Below are 21,006 nucleotides of genomic sequence, written 5' to 3'. Positions count from 1 at the left end.
AATCGCATACCACTTCCACCACACTAATGTCCTTTTCCGATATTTCCACCGAATACAGGAAACTAGTCATCACCGAATCTCCCCGAGTACCGCACTCATAAGTGGCAAAAGGAAATCCAGGGCTACTAAAAGAAATGGACCTCGCAGCACAATCTAAGGTAGCATAGTTCTTACTTAACCAATCCATTCCTAATATGAAGTGAAAACCTTCGAAACCCAAAACTACAAGGTCTACTACGAACTCACGACCCATAAAAGAGATCTCAAAGCCCTTACAGTAATCATACAAAGTCACTGAACCTCCTAATGGTGTTTCAACACGTAAAGGTTTAGGGAGGGGTGGTTTTAACATTTTCTTTTTCAACGAAATGACGAAATGAAAGAATGAGACGCACTGTCAAATAGAACTCTAAGATCAGCATGAGATGTAGCAAAAGTACCGCTATTTTCCCCCGCAATACCGCGGAAGGCACGAGCCGGGTGGTGCCTCGCCCCTCGCCGTCCCTCGCTCGCCTCTGATCCATGTGGGCAGTACTAGCCCGGGTGTCCCGTCGCCGTCCACATTTATAGCAGCTTGCCCGAAATTGGGGCGATGATTCACCGCCATCCGGGGCCTAAACCGGCCCATTCTCATTGTGGTTGACCTTGGTAACCTGTCTCGATTGCCATTTCCCGGTCGATTCTCGATATTGATTCCGCTGGACGATTTCGATCGCGATTTCCGCCTCTGAAACCATTTCCCTCATCGGGTCTCTACTGATCTGTTGGGTCCCCCGTTTCCCCGACCATACGCCCGTGTCCGTACCCGGGCCCCCACTATGACCACGATGTGGTCCGTAATGTCCGAATCACTAGCTCCTCCCTTTACCCTTTGTATTTCACGAAAACTCCTTGTTCTCGCTCCTCATACATCAAAGCAAGATTCAAAACTCACAAAAGTGTCCTTTGCCGAAAGGAAGTAATGACCTCAACAAGTAAGGGTTCAATCCCTTGATAAACTTTCTATTCTTCTTCTCGGAGTATCCACCGATAAGTAGCAAACCTTGACAACTCATTGAACTGGTAACATACTGCTCAACCGGCCGCCGACCGCGCCTCATTGAGTCGCTGAACTCTTCGCCTTCGTTCCTCACGGCACGGGGAATAAACCTAGCCTCAAACTTCTCCCGAACTCATCCAAGACATCGACGGCGATCAACATGTGGAAGAATAGACATCCACCAAAACTGTGCTGCATTGTCCAACTGATAGGGCGCCAACTCCTGCTTCAGAACCTCTGTCAGATCCATGCACTTGAAAATCATCTCGCAAGCTTTAAGCCAAGCTTCGGCTACAAGAGGGCCAAGGGTTCCAAAGTGAACCTCTTACAACCCAGTTGGCAAAGTCCTTATTACGCTTTAGCAAAATGGACCATTATGATTCCCTCAGATTATTCTCAAGACGGCTCATACAGAGCCGAAGTTAATCGTCCCCCTCATCATCCGGATAGAGCGTTCCATACATGTTCAGTACCATTGCTAGCTCGTGTCTCAACCACGATCTACAGTTCAAACAAAACTCCTATTAATATCCACAAAAACCCCCAAAACACTCAACACTATTACCCATAATCCATATCCGAGGATCACTTAGATCTTCCCAATCTAAGCTAACCAAATGCTCCGATACCAAACTGTCACACCCCGAATTTCGATAAATCAGATAATAATAATGATATCCGACTCCTCGATATCCGAGATGTGACAACAACCTCACAACCCAATCTATATCATAACCCTAATGGATAATAACCCATGCGGAAAAACTAAACAATAAAGTACTCAAAACAATCCACTCATCATTAAGAAAACTTGTGATCAAAAATTAAGTTACAAACTTCTTAACTTAAGAATTCGGAAAAATAAATTAAACATATGTCCCCAACAAATTCCACTACATCTCTGAGGAAAAATGAAACGACATCTTATTAAAGATAAAAGCTAACATCAATCACGAGCAGCACGCCACCTTCTCGAACATCAGCTAACCCTGTCCAGGCTGATCGACTATGTTCATATAAGAACACACTTAATTAGCAAACATGCAAATCAGGTCAACATTATAAATAATGCTGGTATGAGTAGCCTTAATAAAACCATTTAGATATACATAATATTTCATTCTTTACATGGCAGGTAGTTCCTCCACCGATGCGCCTAAGCTTAAGGTAGTTAGTTCCTTCATAAAGGCACCTTAACTTCTAACTAAGAGTAAATAACTTATGTCAGCCTAGTACTTACCTTTATGCATGCTCTATCACAGAGTGGGTCCTCTCTGCAAGAATAATTAGTTTAACCCATTTTCCTGCAAGCAATTAGTAATAATCATAACAATAATGAAACTTAACTTGAAAGTCTTAAATCAATAACCACGCCTGAGGAAAAATATCATGGCAGTAACATTTATCAAGTGTCCCTAATAACCCGTCGTCTCTATGTTTTACCTAGTTTACTGGCTACCACAATCGCTACCCAACGCCGAACATGTACATCCACATGCCTCCCCTTACATAATGTACCACTCCGTGCGTAACTACTCTGAGCGGGATGCCGCACACCAGATAACCCTCACACGAAAGCCATTATGCAAGTAATGCCACTATTTGGCATAAAATATCGCGCGTCTCGTTCTATTTTGCGAACGGAATAATCGAGCCATTATTCGGTTATGCGGTAAGGGCCATTCAAATTTCTTTAAAACGCCGTATGGGCAATCAAATGCACACGCCACACAGTGGCAAGTCACATGAGTTGGGTAGCTAGGTTCTGTGGATTTTCGTTACGTAATTTATTCTATGCATCTTAAAATTTCTATCTTCACGCGTCAAAATTTACACAAGATCGACGCCAAATCTATATTAAATAATTGACAAACAAGTTTATACAAGAGTCACCCACATCCTATCATCGGATTGGTCCATAAAATCAATCTATAACATTTTTAAAAAAGTCAACAAATCAACGGGTCAACAAATAACCCAATAAATGACGGTCCTAACCGTGGTCATTCCTCCCGGCCCTCACCCAAACCCATATTTAAAAAGAGTTCAAACCCCGGTCCTAAGCGACTAGCTAAACCGACCGGTTTAACCCGCCCATAAACCGATCCGCCCAACTAGAAATCTCAAAACTAACTAGATCCCATGCAACCCAATTCAAATTTTAGGACCAAATTTCACATAAACCTTGTAAACCGCCCAACCAAAACTCGATAGGGTCCGCCCAACTAATTAGTCCTAAGTCAAAAACTAAACAAATGACTGAGCACCGGGTCGCCTCACGTCATCCCTTTCGCAAAGAATGTACCGCTACTTCCAAACACCCCCAATAATCCTTCACACACCACCCACCACTAACTAAGCTTAAAATTATGTGGGTGAAAAACCCCACCACTTTACTTCACCAAGTAACCCCCGATTTCCGCCATCCCCCAAATCCTAGATCCGACCGCCATTAATATTTTTGAAGCTTTCAAACCCCCACAAACTCCCCACTACCACCGTACATCAAACCACCAACCCACAATACAACAAAACAGTTCAAACACGAAAATAAATACACAAAAGTCAAATTCCTCAGTATCACAGTAATGGCAGTAATGGCGTTTTTACATAGGAGGAGGTTAGGGGCTCACGCCTCCCTTTACCACCACCTAATGGTGTTAACAATACTAACAATCTATCGAAGTTTCAAACATACACAATTGGATTACTCTTTGAAGAGAAAAATGGCGAAAAACTAAAGATGAAACGTAATCAGCTTTTGGACGCATACCACTCATGTCTCTATATCGGAAAAATACAAAAAAATAAACTACTCACTTCCCCTCGTGTTATCGGCAAATGTAAAAATATCGAAGAAAAAAATAAGAGAACCAATCCCAAATTAGCTCAAAACCGCGTTCTTCTCCGCTTTTTGTTAGAAGCTTGTGTGTGTGGTTTTTCGAAAAGCTAGTTCCTCCGAGACACCCTATATTCTCCTTAACTTCCAAATTACTAAATATTCTTATATCCTAACTATGGAAATATTATTTCTATTAAAAGTATTATATCTTTTATCTTCCTTAGGTTAATACCTTGTTTCCTTTTTATTTAAAGCTTTCCAAAAATTAAAGATAAACTACCCACATTCAAAATTCAAATACTAGTTTCCTATATTAACATTATTCGAAATTACTATTTGGTATTCCACACGCTAGCACGTTGACCAGAAAAATACAGTCAAATACAAAAAATATTAAATATTGTTACGCAGATAATGTAAATATAAAATAGGGGTCTTACATAATCTTTTTTAAGGTGACAAGGTGTGGTGGTTTATTATGTGGTCGTGTAGACCGACGAAGAGGAGCAAGAGGCGCATGAGTAGAGGGTAATGTGCCCTCATTAGCATGGGTGGAAACAGTGGGTAAAACTTGACCAGGTGAATTTGGAAAAATTTAAGTGTCACTGTCATGGGTGGAAATGGGAACATAGGAGTTATTGTCACGAGGACGTGCTACAACCTACATGTATACCACTAGCAGGAGTGGGAAGAACTACAGTAGGTTGTAATGGTTGAATAGAGTGCTCCTGAAAAGGAAAAGCAGAGTCCTGAAAGGTGACATCTCTATTAGTAAATACAACATGTTTCTCTAAGTGATACACACGATACCCGCGTTGTGCAAAAGGATACCCAACGAACACCCCTTTAATTGCACGACGAGAATATTTGTGTCTTTTAGGAGAAATTCTGAGCATAACGCAAACGCCCGAAAACTCGTAAATGGTTATAAGATGGTTTGGTTCAAGACCATTATCACTTCAAACTCTTCTAACGGTACTTCAAATTGAGTTTTAACAATCGCATAAAAGTTTTAGATTTGTGCTTCATTAAAAAATAAACCCAAGTGCAACGTCTATAGTCACCCCAGAAATTGAAGGAACAAAATAGTCACCCCAAATATCAACATGAATTAACTTAAACGGTTCATTACATCAATTATTCTCGTTGGGAAAAGGTAAGCAAGTATGCTTAGCTAACAGGCATACAGAACAAAAGGAATTGGAACAACTAGAGACAGATAGTCTTAGATTTAAACGAGAAGCTGAAGGGTGACCCAAACACCAGTGCCGTAAGTCAAAAGATTTGCCATGCTGAGTAACCAAAACACTAGGAGAGAAAGTTGTTGAATGAAAGTAGTAAAGACCTCTTTACCGAATCCAATCATTTGTTTTGTGGTAAGGTTCTGAAAGACACAAAAATCCAAAAAAAAAATAAATAACTGCACAATTTAAAGATTTAGATTTTGTTATTTTTCTCACGGACAAACGATTAAAAGTGAATTCAGGCACTCAAAGGACATTATCATGACAAATCTTATCAGAAATTGTAGCACGGTCTTAATGAGAAATACGAGAGAAATCACCATTTGGTAATCGAACAGGCTGATTGGGTGAGATAGATATAACATTAGACAAAGAATGAATGGATGATGTAATGTGATTGGATGCACCCGTGTCAATAACCCAAGAAGATGATGTTGAGTTTGAACAACAAATAAAATTACCTGCGAGATTTTGTTGATACTTCACTTCACATTTGTTTGACGGAAAAGCATCACTAAAAGAAGGTGAAAGAGCAGAGTTGGCCTGTTTGGGCGGAAAACCATGAAGCTCGTAGCATCTGTCGATTGTGTGTCCAATTCTGTGACAATGGTCACACTTGTATTGAGCAGGTGGAGGGCGATATTTATCTTGAATAGAGGTACTAGAAGTAGCTTTAGAAACAGCCAAAGCAACAGATTCTGGTTGCGTAGGTGGGGCAACATGAACCTCATGTTGCATTTCTTCTTGCAATAATAGAGAATACACTGTGCCAAGGGGAGGTATACCCTAGGCCAAGATCTGACTTCGAAGAGGTGCGTACAAGTCATTTAACCCCATCAAAAATTGAATGACAAGCTCTTTTTGGTGTAACTCTTGTGTTGCTTTTGCCGACCCACAAGTGCAATCGGGAATGGTATTATAAGAACCAAGTTCATCCCACAAAGCCTTCAGTTTTGTAAAGTAGGTTGTTATAGAAGCCTCCTCTTGATGGTGATTGTAAATGTCTAGTTTGATCTGGAAAATCCGAGCTGGATTTCCTTGAGAGAAACGACTACGTAGATCATCCCAAACATCTTTCGCAGTATCAGTGTAAATTACGCTATTAACAATATCAGTAGAAATAGAGTTCAATAACCATGAAAGCACCATATCGTTGCAACGTTCCCATTCAGCAAACTTCTCTTCAGAAGTAGTTGACTTGGGAATTGTTCCATAGACAAGACCAAGTTTATTCTTTGCAGCCAAGGCCATCCTCATTGCACGACACCATGCTGGATAGTTGTTGCCATTGAGAACTTGAGACACAATAACCATCCATGGACCGTCTGATGGGTGAATGTAAAATGGTGAATTGGTGTTTGAAACACAAAAACCTTTAGTTGTCACACCAGTAAGAGGATCTCCAGTTGATGTTACAGTGCTACTTGAATCTGTAGACATAACGATCGAAAGAGGATTTCTGTGAGAAATAACAGAAACGAACGAGAGAATACTCTCACAAGAGAGCAAAAAATAAATCAAGGAGGATCAGATCGAATGCTCTGATACTATGTGAAAGATGAGCATCCAACTTAAAACCTAATGGTGATGAGTGGAGAGGCCCAGGAACATTTATACTTCACATATCCCATGTGGGACTATAACCAACATCTCAACAAACCACAGGCACAATGGCCATTGTCTAAGCAACTTGGAGCCTACCTGTTGCCAACCTTGTCGCCAGATCCTCTGCCTCCACTTTAATCACAGCGTTCCTCCTGCTAATGTCAGCAGCATATCGACTAGCACAGTACACCCCTACACCAACTGCCACCATCCCATACACATTAGTAGTATAACGGCGTGCTGTTAGAACAGCTTCACTCCCACTTATAATCGACCCTGCCTGCCCGCTCAGACCTACAATTCCTTGATCAATAACAAGTAGACCAGTCTTGCAGTAGATAGCAAAGTCCTCACAATTTTTTTTGAATATATTGTAGCACCCAAATCCATTCGTAAGCAAATAGGTGGCTCGGTGAACCACAATCTCATCTGGGTCTGACACTGCTAGAGTGCAGGTTCCACCTCGTGCGTTTGCTAGAAAGAGAGCAGGGCTGACTTCATACTCAAAGCGGTACAAAACTCCACCAGAAAGGAAGCAATTAAGGCAGGATGACACAACACCATTACCTTCTTCTAGCTGTGTGCAGACAGTGCAAGAAACTAGATATCGAGCAGGTCCTGAGCTGACAAGAAGAGCATCCAACATTGTACCAGTGCCCACTTCTTGGCCTCTTCCTCTGGTGAAATGGACAACTTTATCATCACCAACATAAATTCCTGCAGCAAGAGAACACTGAATACTTGATTGTAGATATGGATCCTACTAGGTGAAAGAAAAAGTTATTGCTTAAATTGACAAAAACTCTTATCTACTTGTACAGTACTACAATTGGAAAAGATCATGTCACTTGCCAGTTTTCTGAGAGGAAACAAAAGCTCTTTAAGTCTTACTTACGCTATATCTAATCCATAGGTAGACAAAACAATCAATCAAAGAGGACACTGAAAGCATCTGAAAAATATTATGGCACACTCACCAAAGCCCGAAAGTAAAACACATAAACACGATGGTTGACATCATATATATTACATAAATCTGGAGAACAAATCACCAAAGATGTAAGCTATTTTCTTTCTCAATATGGAAGGAATCATCAAACATGTAGTCCCATAGTGTGTGAAAAGCATTCAAATGTAACCACAACTCAGGTTCATCGCCATGACAGTGAAACCAAATTCGACAGGATGGACATTAGACTATACATGGATTTTCATCTTCCAGCCATTAAAGCAACCACAGTTACTTCATTGCAAATTTAAAGTACATTGACACCGGTAGAATCCCTTCAACTAATTAAAAGGCAGATAACTATCCATCCACCCCACCCCACCCCCCTTTCCAGAAAAAAATAAAATAAAATAGAACAGACACACACATTGCTCACGGATCATTAAAAATCTCAGATAGAAACTAGTTATACACTAAATGACCTCATGATCTCGTTCCTCTACTATAATCTACAACAATATACACAAAAAAGATATACAGTTTTGTTGGAAATGTGAAGGAATTTGTGTCCTCATGGGTTTGAACCCATGACCTTTTGTATCTACTACACTCTAATGTGGGGGGCTTTAGTCCCACATTGGTTACTAAACTTAAGACTCTTAAGTTTATATTGGTTATGTCCTTATGGAAGGATAGTGTAGAGAGATATAAGGAGGTGCTTGCGCGCACACAAGGCCTCTTTGGTTTGGGGGCTCTTGGTAGGTGGGAGCTCCAGAAAACTGCGATAAGGGTGGGGGCGGGGTTGCAAATCCCACCCAATTGGGCTTCGCGTGGGTGCGAGCGAGTACTGGACTTTTTTTTGCGGAATCTTTTTGGTCTTCTCCGTTTCAAAATACTGATCATGCTTTTTGCGCACATTAAAAACTGGAGTCGTGACTCTCGCCTTGAGTGGTGAGTGGCAGATCTATAAAACCAAACTCTCTCTTGTTTATCAAACAGGCTGAACACAGCTTATTGTTCTTCAAATCAAAACCTCGTCCGAGTATCTTTGTAGTTTCTATCGAAAGCGTGTCATTGGTCGGTGACACGCCATCCATTGTTGTATCCTCGAGACGCGGCGCTGAGGGTCGGGCAAAGAACCATACCGGGCGGGCGTTAGATTTAAGGAAATTGTGCCGAAACCAATCCTCGATGATAAGTTTTACTTGCTTTCTTATTACTTTGTTTTGATACTAGTTATTACAATCTTAAGACGAAAAAGCGATTGTCTAATAACGATCCGTTATTATCTAGTATTGTGCTCGCTTTGTTCTTAATACCGCTAAGATGGAGAAACCTAGTGGTAAGTCTATCAAACCCGAAATTTTTATGGCAGAAATTTTAGTTACCGCGATGAAAATCGCGATTTTATCCGACTACTCGAACCGGGTTGAATGGATTTCGATTGAGAAACCCATTTACAATGAAAATGAAGATGAACCCGGTCGCTCGGTGGTGTGGACGGATGGGAAAAGAAAGATTATTTATGTCGAAAATTATATACTTGATTGTCTTTCCCTTGATTTGTATGATGTTTATGCCGTGTGTAACGATCGCTACGAATGTGGAATTTGCTTGATAAGAAGTATGCTATCAAGATGCGTGGTTCTAAGAAGTTTCTTGTAGGAAAGTTTCGAATTCAAGATGAAAGATGGGAAATCATTTGTTTCTCAAGTGGAGGAGCCGCAAATAATCATTCATGAGATTTTGCAGAAGGTTATAAAATCTGCAAAGGTTTCCGTGTTGCTTCCATAATTGAGAAACTCCCTTCCTCGTGGAAGGAGTACAAAACAAATTCTCAAACATAAGAAGAAAGAGATGACCCTAGAAGATCCGATCGTCAACCTTCGATCGAGGAGGATAACAGAAGGCTGAAATCAATGTGGAGACTTTAAAATGAAGGCTAAGGCTAACCCGGTTGAAGGTAACGCCGCTAGTTCTTCTAAGTCTAAATCAACTAAATTCCCCAGTAAAAGAATCCATATCTAACAAGAATAAACAAAGTCCAACCTCACTTTGAAAAGAAACCTTACAATCCCGAAATTCATTGCTATGTGTGCGGATCACGAGGTCATATAGCCCCGGATCAGAATTCAAAAAAGGTCCGAATGATGGGAAGAAAGATAAGGCACAAGCAAATGTAGTTCGGGATGGTAACTTTTCTCGTTCGGGTTACCGAGGTTAACTTGGTGAGTAACATGATCGACCGGTGGGTAGACACCGGGCTACCAAACACATCTATGGCACTAAAAGTGCATTTATATCCCTTCACTCCTCGGGAGAAGGAGAAAGTCCGCTCATGGGTAACTCATCCGCTTCTAGAGTTGAAGGAAAAGGGACTGTTAATTTGAAGTTCACTTCGAAATGTTCTTAATTTGAAGGATGTTCTTTATGTTCCCCGATATTAGGAAAAATCTGGTTTCGGGTTCCCTTTAAGTAAGAAGGGGTTCAAACTTGTCTTTGAAATCGAGACAAATTTGTTCTCGACTAAGGGGGGAACCTTTTGTGGGTAAAGGTTATTTAGATGAAGGCTTGTTTAAGCTCAATGTAACCGATTTTGAATTTAATAAAGCATCTACTTCTTCTTATATGGTTGAAGTCATTTGATCTGTGGCATAGTAGACTTGGACACGCTTAATAATGTTTCAATTAAAAACCGATGCATCTAGGTAACATATCCAAGAATACTATTTTTTGAAAATAAGAGATGTGAAGTATGTGTAGAATCTAAATATGCTAGGAAACCTTTCAAAAAGGTAGAAAGAAACACCGAAGTTGTTGGCATTGATTCACACCGACTTATGTGATCTTAAAGGTTACATGACTAGAGGAGGTAATAAATATTTTGTTACATTCATTGATGATGCTTCACGTTTCATCATGTTTATCTTCTTAAGAGTAAGGATGATAGCTTAGCTAAATTTATTTCCTTTAAAACCGAAGTTGAGAACCGTTAGACAAGAAAATAAAAATAGTTAGGTCCGATAGAGGAGGTGAATATTCTCGTCCTTTCAATAAATTTTGTGAAAATAATGGTATTGTACATGAGACCATCGCCTTTTATGCTCCCCAATCCAATGGGATAGCAGAGAGGAAAAATAGGACTCTCAAAGATATGATCAATTCAATGATCAATAGCTCGGGGCTTCTATGAACCTATGGGGAGGCTTTGCTAACGGCCCGTTATATTCTGAATAAGATACCTTTTAAAGACACGATATAAAACTCCATATGAGATGTGGAAAAATAGGACACCGACTTATAGATTCTTTAAAGTGTGGGGGTGTTTGGCTAAGGTATCTATACCAACACCCAAGAGGACTAAACTTGGCCCTAAAACTGTAGATTGTGTCTTTATTGGGTATACACGTAATAGCAAAGGCCTCTGTGTTTTTAGTTTTCAAATCTAAAAATAAATTTGTTGATGATAATACCATTATTGAGTCTAGGGATGCTGTCTTTTTTGAGGATAAATTCCCATTTATTGAGAGATCGGGAGGGACTCCGAGTTCTTCTACACTTGCTCCTAGAGTTCGAGAAGATTCTTCTGCTGAAGATGAAATTGAACTCAGGAGGAGCAAGAGACCTAGGACTAACACCTCTTTTGGACCTGATTTCCTTACTTTCTTGGTAGAGGATGATCCTCAGACCTATTTAGAGGCAATGTCATCTTCTGATGCCATTTTTTGGAGGGAGGCCATTCTAAGTGAATGAGTCCATTATAACCAATAACACTTGGGAGCTGGTTGAGTTGCCCCCTGGTTGTAAAACTATTGGGAATAAATGGTTATTTAGAAAGAAACTTAAGGCAGATGGATCCATTGATAAATATAAAGCGAGATTAGTAGCAAAAGGCTATAAACAGAGAGAAGGGTTTGATTTCTTTGGTACTTACTCTCCTGTGACAAGGATTACATCTATCAGAATGTTAATAGCCTTTGCTTCTACTCGTAATCTCGTAATTCACCAAATGGACGTTAAAACGGCATTTCTAAATGGGGAATTACAAGAGGAGATAGATATGGATCAGCCAGAAGGGTTTGTTTTAGAAGGCCTTGAGAGAAAAGTTTGTAGGCTAAAGAAATCTCTTTACGGTCTCAAACAAGCTCCTAAACAGTGGCATGAGAAATTTGATAGTGTGCTAATTTCTAATGGTTTTAATATTAATGAGGCAGATAAATGCATTTATTGTAAATTTGAGAAACAATCTGGTGTAATTATCTGTTTATATGTGGATGACATGTTGATCATTAGAACCAGTTTAGAGACCGTCAATAAGACTAAATCTTTTTTGAGTAAGCATTTTGACATAAAAGATTTGGGTATCGCTGATGTCATTCTTGGCATTAAGATAGTGTATAATTCTGATGGAATTACTTTGTCTCAATCTCATTATGTAGAGAAAATGCTTAAAAGATTTAATCAATTTGACTGTGTACCTGCCAGAACACCATATGATCCTAGTATACATTTGACAAAAAATATTGGATTAGGTGTATCTCCTTTAGAGTTTTCTAGGGTTATAGGCAGTCTCATGTATTTTATGAACTGCACTAGACCCAACATAGCTTACGCCGTAAGCAAACTTAGTAGATACACCATAAATTCCAGCAATGAGCATTGGGATGCTCTTATCAGGGTATTGAGATATTTGAAATATACTTCAAATTATGGTGTTCATTATGGCGATATCCAAATTGTGTGCTTGAGGGGTACAAGTGATGCCAATTGGATTGCTGATTCTCGTGAATCTAAATCCACTAGTGGTTATGTGTTCACTATGGCAGGGGTGCAGTGTCTTGGAAATCATCTAAGCAAACTTGCATTGCCCGCTCCACTAAGGAATCTGAAGTTTATAGCTTTAGACAAAGCTAGTGAGGAAGCAGAGTGGATCGAATTTTTTGATGGATATCCGGCTTTGGCCTAAACCTCGCTCCACTGCTCTATTCACCGTGATAGCCAAGCTGCTATCTTGAGGGCCAAAAATACTTCCTATAATGGGAAATCTCGACATATTCGTCGAAGACATAACACCGCGGCCGGCAGTTGTTAAGAGATGGGATCATCATAGCTATTGACTTTGTAAGGTCAAAAGAAAATCTAGTCGATCCTTTAACTAAAGGCCCCGCTAGAGAGCGGTTTTAGTACATCGAGGGGATGGGGCTAAAGTCTATTAAAGACTAATTGCCTATTTAATTAAATCACCGATAACCCACACCCAACCTTCGTGAATGGAGATCCCGTGATCAAGGTTCAATGGGGAAACAAGTTATCTCATGCGTGATTTGTGGGGGTACTACACCTAGAGTGAAAACTCGTACCCATCCCTATGATGTAGTAGTACCTTCTCAGATCATTTAAAGGGTGAGTGAATAGTCTTAATGCTTTCTATAGTTGGTTTTTCCATTGGGGGTGTAAAGATACAAAGACACTCCCCGATAGAGGCACCTATATGAGTGAGGAAGTAAAGCCGCTTCCTATGAGAACTTATAGGCTTGTTCTCTAGAGCACTCATGAAACCTGGGAAGCTCATGGCTATACGAGCACAACTGAGGGAACTCTATGATGATTTTTTGAAGTTATGTGTGTTACCTGTTGACTTGGCTTACATATATGTTGAACAGTTCAAGACTAAGGTCACTGGTCAACTAGTAATCCCGACAGACAAACACCAAGCGAAGGTTCAAGTCATATGACACCTTCAGCCCATTCATAACTTCTTCATACTCCAGACATTCTTGTTTTTGTTTTTTGTTTTCTTCTGTTCTTAATAATTCCATTCATGTGGGGGATTGTTGGAAATGTGAAGGAATTTGTGTCCTCATGGGTTTGAACCCATGACCTTTTGTATCTACTACACTCTAATGTGGGGGGCTTTAGTCCCACATTGGTTACTAAACTTAAGACTCTTAAGTTTATATTGGTTGTATCCTTATGGAGGGATAGTGTAGAGATATAAAGGAGGCTTCAGCACACAAGGCCTCCTTGGTTTGGGGGCTCTCGGGAGGTGGGAGCTCTAGAAAACCTTAGTGCGCGTGTGCCCACACACGTCGCCGCAGGGGGGGTGCAAATCCACCCAATTGGGCTTCGCGTGGGTGCGAGTACTGGACTTGTTTTTGCGGAATCTTTTGGTCTTCTTTCCAAAACTAAAACTGTAACCGTTTCAAAATCTTTCCCCTTACTGATCACAACACAGCTTATTGTTCTTCAAATCAAAAACCTCGTCTGGAGTATGCTGAGAGTTTCTACTGAGCAGGTCATTGGCTGGTGACACGCTCATCCATTGTTGTATCCCGAGAGGCGCTTTGAGGGTCGGCAAAGAACCATACCGGGCGTTTTTTTCGTCTTAAGGAAATTGTGCCGAGCACAATCCTCAGTGATAAGTTTTACTTGCTTTCTTATTACTGTTTTTTGATACTAGTTATTACAAGTTTTTGACCTGCCATACCAGCGTCGCACAAATCTCTATAAACATGCTTGTTATCGAAAATAGTATCCACGAGAGAACTACACATTTCTTTAATGTGTGCATTGGGTTAAATCTGAGTTCACTATAAAAACATACTATATCCCTTAATTAGCATAGTAACTAATGTACAAGCCAAACTCTCCAAAATTTGCTTCTTATACCAATTATGTATACAGCCATACAGGAGTACAGGACTACAACCACATTCCACCCAACACCCCCTTCAATTCAAACCGAGGCCGAAAATATCCGCTATATATATCGGTTTTTGGGTACCCGGTATAGAAATATTCTATATATCTCCACCGAATATTGTAGTTTTTTTCTGAAATGAAATATATATCTTTATATTAGCTATATATCCAATATATTTGATATATATAATTTGACTCAGTTTGACTTTTTGACGGTTTGACTATTTTTTTTTACTGTTTGACCAGTATTTCCGAGATATATGATACATAACAATATTTTGACTGGTTCACCAAAAAGATAAATATTTTCAATATATCGATATATACTGGAATTTGGGGTACACATTATATTGCCAGACATGGAAATATTCGTCCTTGATTCAAACTAACTAATGTTCTTCCAACATGTCAACTAACCCACCCAACGGAATCCTTCTTTTCAATAAAACATGCATAGGATCCATTCTGTGGTAATTGAATTATATTCGAGTTGATAAGCAACTTTTTGACAATCCCAAAAACAGCAATAGGTAAAATTAGTATGGAACTAGAAATAGATCACAAGGTCCTTCAAATGATTCTGAATATATGTTCATTTCAACCTTAATAAGTAATGAATAAAAAACAATATTGTTATCACAGGAAAACAAGGTGATCTCAATAGGTCTCTGTAATTAAAAAAAAAAACACTGAAAAAGGGAGAGGGAAGTACCGTGATGGGCGTAAACATAAGCAGTTCTCCATGAATATATTGTTAGGATATATATCAAGTTTCCTATCATATAATTACGTGATAGGAAACTTCCCATAGAATGGTATCAATCCCTTATTCTTCTCCTAGAATTATGGGATTTACTGGTAACAATTAGTCTATATAAACTCATGTAATGGTTACAAGAAATATACAAGAAATAATACTTTTACATGGTATCGATAATAGGTATCGATCCACTCTACAAACCCTAGCAGCCATCTTCTTCGCTCTTTTCCCACGCCTACACACCATGTCTACACTTGAAAACGCATTACCCGTGAGAGAACGAGTAATGGTTATCGAAATATTATCCTTGTTAACCCCTGAATGCCTAGATGGCATGAACTACATTGAGTGGTCCTTAAATGCTCGAATAAACTTCGAGGCGGGAAGGCGGGGGGATTCATCTCCGAACTAAGGCTGCTCCAAATGACACTTCCTCCCCTGAATATGAGGTTTGGGAGGACGACAACTGTATGATTAAATCATGGTTGCTTGATGCCATGACTAAGGATATCAGATCCTTGTTTCTCAGATTATCCACTGCAAAGGAAAATCGGGATACTTGCTAAGCTCACCTACTGTCAGTCAAGATGCTTCCAAAGCATACCAATTGCATTGTGAGGTATTATCTATTCGTCAAAATAGTGGCACTATTATTCAATATTTTGGGAAGTTATGCAAATTATGGCAGGAATATGATGTCATTGATGACTGTATTATGGAGTGTCCCACTGATATTGGGCGATATACATCCAAAGTCAATTCCCAACGAGTGTATGCCTTTCTTGCTGGTTTAGACTCTTACTTGGATGGGATTCGCAGTCGCGTTCTTTCCACAGTCCCTCTCCCAAATCTTCAAACGACTTATGCCATGATATGTGCTGAAGCCAACCGGAATGATGCTATGATGGGCAAGCAGCACTCACTGGATAAGCGTCGCTATGGTGCCGCAGAAATTTATCTCACCGACTTGAAGAAAGGAGGGCAAATGTAGCCATTGTAATGGAGATAATCACGCTATTGAAACATGTTTCAAACTCCATGGCTACCCGGACCGCATCCTAAGGGTAAGAAGGTATCCGTACAAGTTCTACTTTCAAACATGCTGTTCCTCCAACCCTTCAACCGAGTGAACCTTTTGCAGGTTTGGTGGCATCAACTGGTATGTCCAAATCTGTTCTTAGTTTTTCTACTTGTACTACGTCTAGCGATTGGATAATTGACACAGGTGCTACTGATCATATGACATGCAACTCATCTAACTTTAGCCAATTATTTGCTTCTCATTCTAAACATGCCATTACTACTGCCAATGGCGCTTCAGTACCAATTGTTGGTATCGGTACAGTTATTTTACCTACTTCATTACCTATCTCTGCTGTTCTATATGTTCCTTCTCTTGCATGCAATTTGCTCTCAGTAAATAAATTTATCCAAGCTTATAATTGTGTTGGCTTGTTCTTTCCTACTCAATCGCCTTTTTTCGAACTTCCATACCAAGGAGAGGATTGGCGCGGTAAGTCTGCGTGATGGATTGTACTATCCGGAAGGTGATGCTCCACCAGTTAATAAAAGCTTGGCACATGCAGTAAGTTCACAGAAATTGGAAGACAATATAGAGCAAATATGGTCGTGGCATAAGAGATTAGGTCATCCGTCACTTGGTTATCTTCGACGGCTTTTTCCTTCATTATTTATTGGTCAAATATTTCGGATATGGTTTGTGAAACTTGTGCTTTGTCCTAAAAGCCATCGTATCATTTTCCTTCATCAACAACTAGAAGTATAACTCCTTTTTATTGATACATTCAGATGTGTGGGGCCATCTCCAAAGATCTACCCCAATCGGATTAAAATGGTTTGTTTCATTTGTGGATGATTACACTAGAATGACTTGGGTATATTTGATGAAACATGAAAGTGATGTCCAGATGATATTTCAACGTTTTTATCAAATGATACTCACACAATTTGGTATATCTGTCAAAGTTGTTCGCACCGATAATGGAGGTGAATTCTTTAAGCAAGAATTGACTGATTTTATGCATTCTAATGGAATCATTCATCATACTTCATGTCCAGAATCTCCTCAACAAAACGGTACTGCAGAACGGAAGAATCGCCACCTTCTGGAAATTTCTCGCTCCTTATTGATTGGAGGTAATACTCCAAAATACTTATGGGGGGAAGCCCTTAGTACTGCTGTGTATTTGATGAATAGAACACCATCTAGTGTTCTGTCTTTTAGACGACCTTTAGATGTGCTGGCAGAACACTTCAGACTCTTCCACCTCATGTTCGTTTTGCCTCCACGGATTTTGGATCGTGGAGTTTATGTGCACTTATCCTCCAAACATCGCGACTAAACTTGATTCACGAGCTATCACGATGTACCTTTGTTGGATATGGAACAACTCGAAAAGGATATAGATGGTAACATCCCATTACTCACAAATTTTATATCTCTATGGATGTTGTATTCCATGAATCCGAATTGTATTACTCCACCAAAGAAACCTGCGCACCGCACGAATTTGAACTTTGATCCCAAACGGTGTTGAGAATACTCTAGAAGGTGTTCCGTAAGTCATGATTGCCGGTATTGAGAGTGGCCCTAGTGGGGAGAATACTCCGAGAAGGCAAGATTGCCGTTGTTGACCATGCTTTCTTGATCTACCACCGGATAGTCCAATCCATCATGCAACTTCATCACCACCGCCCTCTTCGCATTACCCGAGGTATCTCTTTCTCCTTCAACCTAATTTTAAATTCTCACTACACCCTTCCACCACGCACTAATCGAGGTATACCACCTATTCAATATGAACTTGACCCCAAAGCCAAGATCAAATACCCAATAGGTAATCATGTTTCCTCATGCAAACTCTCGAACTCATATGCATCTTATGTGTGTCAATTATCATCTGTCGCTACACCTAGTACATTGCAGGAAGCTTTGACAGATACTCAATGGACAAAGGCTATGGATGAGGAAATGGATGCTCTTAAAAGAAATGGCACTTGGGATCTTGTTGCTTTACCATATGGAAAAAAGATTGTTGGTTGCCGATGGATATTTACCATCAAACACAAAGCAGATGGTACTATTGAAAGATTTAAAGCTCGCTTGGTGGCAAAAGGATATACTCAATCCTAAGGTGTGGATTATCAAGATACATTTGCACCTGTGGCTAAGCTCAATACAGTGTGAGTTCTCTTATCCTTGGCTGTTAATAAAGACTGGCCTCTTCTATAGTTTGACGTTAAAAATGCTTTCTTACATGGCAATCTTACTGAAGATGTGTACATGGATCCCCCTCTGGGAATTTCGGATTTCAAGAATACTTCATTAGTATGCAAGCTCAAGAAGGCCTTGTATGGACTCAAGCAATCTCCACGGGCATGGTTTAGTCGATTCACACAATCTATGGTCAAGTTTGGGTACAAACAAAGCAATGCTTATCACACTTTGTTCTTGAAGCATAAAAATGGTAAACTCACTGTGTTGATCATATACGGATGACATGATAGTCACAGGTAATGATGCTGATGAAATTTCCTGTCTACAATGTCATTTGACTTCTGAATTTGAGATGAAACAACTTGGCAATCTCAAGTATTTTCTCAAAATTGAGGTTGCCCGCTCTCAGCATGGTATATTTCTATCTCAAAGAAAGTACATCTTAGACCTGTTGACCGAAACAGGGTTTCTCGGGTGCAAACCAGCTAATACACCCATTGAACAACACCACCCACTTTCCCATTGCTTGAGTGATCCAAGTACAGACAAAGGACGCTACCAAAGACTTGTTGGGAGATTGATTTATTTGTCTCATACTCGACCTGATATTGCCTATGCGGTAAGTACAAGTAAAATCAATTTATGCATGATCCACGCCAGCCACATATGGATGTTGTAGAGCGCATTCTGAGATACTTAAAGTCGACTCCGGGCAAAGGTCTATTATTCTCTAAACATGGACATTTGAATGTGGATGGATTTACAGATGCCGATTGGGCAGGTTCTGTTGATAATCGAAGATCTACCTCTGGCTATCTAACTTTTGTTGGGGGGAACCTTGTGACTTAGAGGAGTAAGAAACAATCGGTAGTCTCGAGATCCAGCGCAGAAGCTGAATACCGCGGTATGGCATTAGGAGTGTGTGAGTTACTATGGCTGAAAATATTACTAACTGAATTGGGATTTCCTCCTCTACAAGCAATGAATCTCTATTGTGATAACACATCTGCCATAGAAATTGCGTATAACCCTGTTCAACATGACAGAACCAAGCATGTAGAGATAGACAGGCATTTTATAAAAGAGAATCTTGATGCTGGCATAATCAGATTTCCCTTTGTCCGGTCAGCTCAACAACTTGCAGACATTCTGACTAAAGTTGTGGCAACAAATGTGCTTACCGATTCTCTTATCAAGATGGGCATGAATGACATCCATGCACCACCTTGAGGAGGGGTGTTAGGATATATATCAAGTTTCCTATCATATAATTACGTGATAGGAAACTTCCCATAGAATGGTATCAATCCCTTATTCTTCTCCTAGAATTATGGGATTTACTGGTAACAATTAGTCTATATAAACTCATGTAATGGTTACAGTAAATATACAAGAAATAATACTTTTACATATATATGATCTCCTGGCGTCAAGCTTTCTCTGTTTATTCTGATAAATACATATATAATTTTTTTTCCATTAATCAGAATCAAGTAAAATAAATAAACAAACCCGAATGATGAAGGCCGAAATGAAAATGCATACATGTTGGTAAGCCAACCCATCTCTCTCTCTCGCTCTCGCTCTCTCTCCTTTATATCTCTTTGGTACCTAAACTTTTGATAAAGAATCTCAACTTTTCATAAAGAAATGTTTGCTTAATGAAGAAGAAAGAAAAAGAAAAAGGGAGGCAAACTCGCCCATTTGTTGTTGAAAAATGTACGTTTTAGGACGTGGGTCAACCTGGAGTCAACAAGTGAAGCATGTAGTTTCTACTTTCTACAAATCCTACATACACAGTTTCCCATATTAATACCTCTGTCGTTAATACAGAGAGTTGTAATACTTGTAAAGTTGGAATTGATACTAGACTTCGCATTGACTCTTTTCACACTGAGAAGTGAGAAGCATATTGGAGGGAATCGTACTTGATTTCGACCCCATTGGTAGTCCATATCTTGAGTTGCTTTGTCCATCATACAAGTTCGTTGCCTTAATTCCTTTTAAGTTGTAGATCAGTAACAAACTTAACTATATACATGTCTGTGCTTAATTTTCCTATTTCAATGGTTTTAAGCTTACTAGTCATGCTCTTGAAGTGTTCATTGTTGACGATTCTAGAAGTAATTCTAAAAGTTGGTGTACCTCTATATGTTCCCTTATTGTAAAGATGTTTTTCCTAGATTAGAGATAGGCTCTTCTGGCATAGATAGATTCGGCCCTAAACTTTAGGATCTCAACTATGTGAATCAGCTATTTATGCCCATGATCTTGCAGAGAAATATATGTGAGTGTTATAACTGTTTTTTACTTTCATAACTGGCAAATTGTTTACCAAGGCGGTTTTGCGCTCACATCACTTTATCTGCATGCTTCTTGAAGAAATACTTCATTTGCTAGCTTGTTATAACTTGAACTTCAACTTCAGCAATTTAAGCGTCATCGTCATTAATTACAAAATTAGAACATCATCATTTGTGCTCCATATTTGGCATCAGTGGAGTACAGATTCTGCTTGGCTGCTTGGCAAGGGCAATCTCTCACGAAAAGCATGTATCTTGGTTATGGTGTTAACGTGGCTTGATTTTTTGGTGATCTTCATTATGTCAAAAAACATGTGTAATTTT

The 21,006-nt window shown here is 39.7% G+C and overlaps 1 protein-coding gene across 1 annotated transcript; it reads right to left on the bottom strand.

Moving 5' to 3' along the window:
- Window positions 1-1,817: 1,817 nt before the first annotated feature.
- LOC147486191 (uncharacterized) lies at window positions 1,818-15,128 on the bottom strand. Its single transcript, XM_086574901.1, has 4 exons — window positions 15,094-15,128; window positions 6,827-7,447; window positions 5,587-6,555; window positions 1,818-2,045 (listed from the first exon to the last, which is right to left on the bottom strand). The coding sequence occupies exons 2-3, from the start codon at window positions 7,374-7,376 to the stop codon at window positions 5,912-5,914; spliced, it is 1,194 nt and encodes a 397-aa protein (XP_086431027.1). The 5' UTR covers window positions 7,377-7,447; window positions 15,094-15,128; the 3' UTR covers window positions 1,818-2,045; window positions 5,587-5,911.
- Window positions 15,129-21,006: the final 5,878 nt, after the last annotated feature.

The sequence above is a fragment of the Coptis chinensis genome, chromosome 7 (genome assembly GCF_015680905.1).
Source record: "Coptis chinensis isolate HL-2020 chromosome 7, ASM1568090v1, whole genome shotgun sequence".
NCBI lineage: Eukaryota > Viridiplantae > Streptophyta > Magnoliopsida > Ranunculales > Ranunculaceae > Coptis > Coptis chinensis.
The sequence above is the reverse complement of the archived record's forward strand: the minus strand, read 5'-3'. Positions and strand labels throughout refer to the sequence as shown.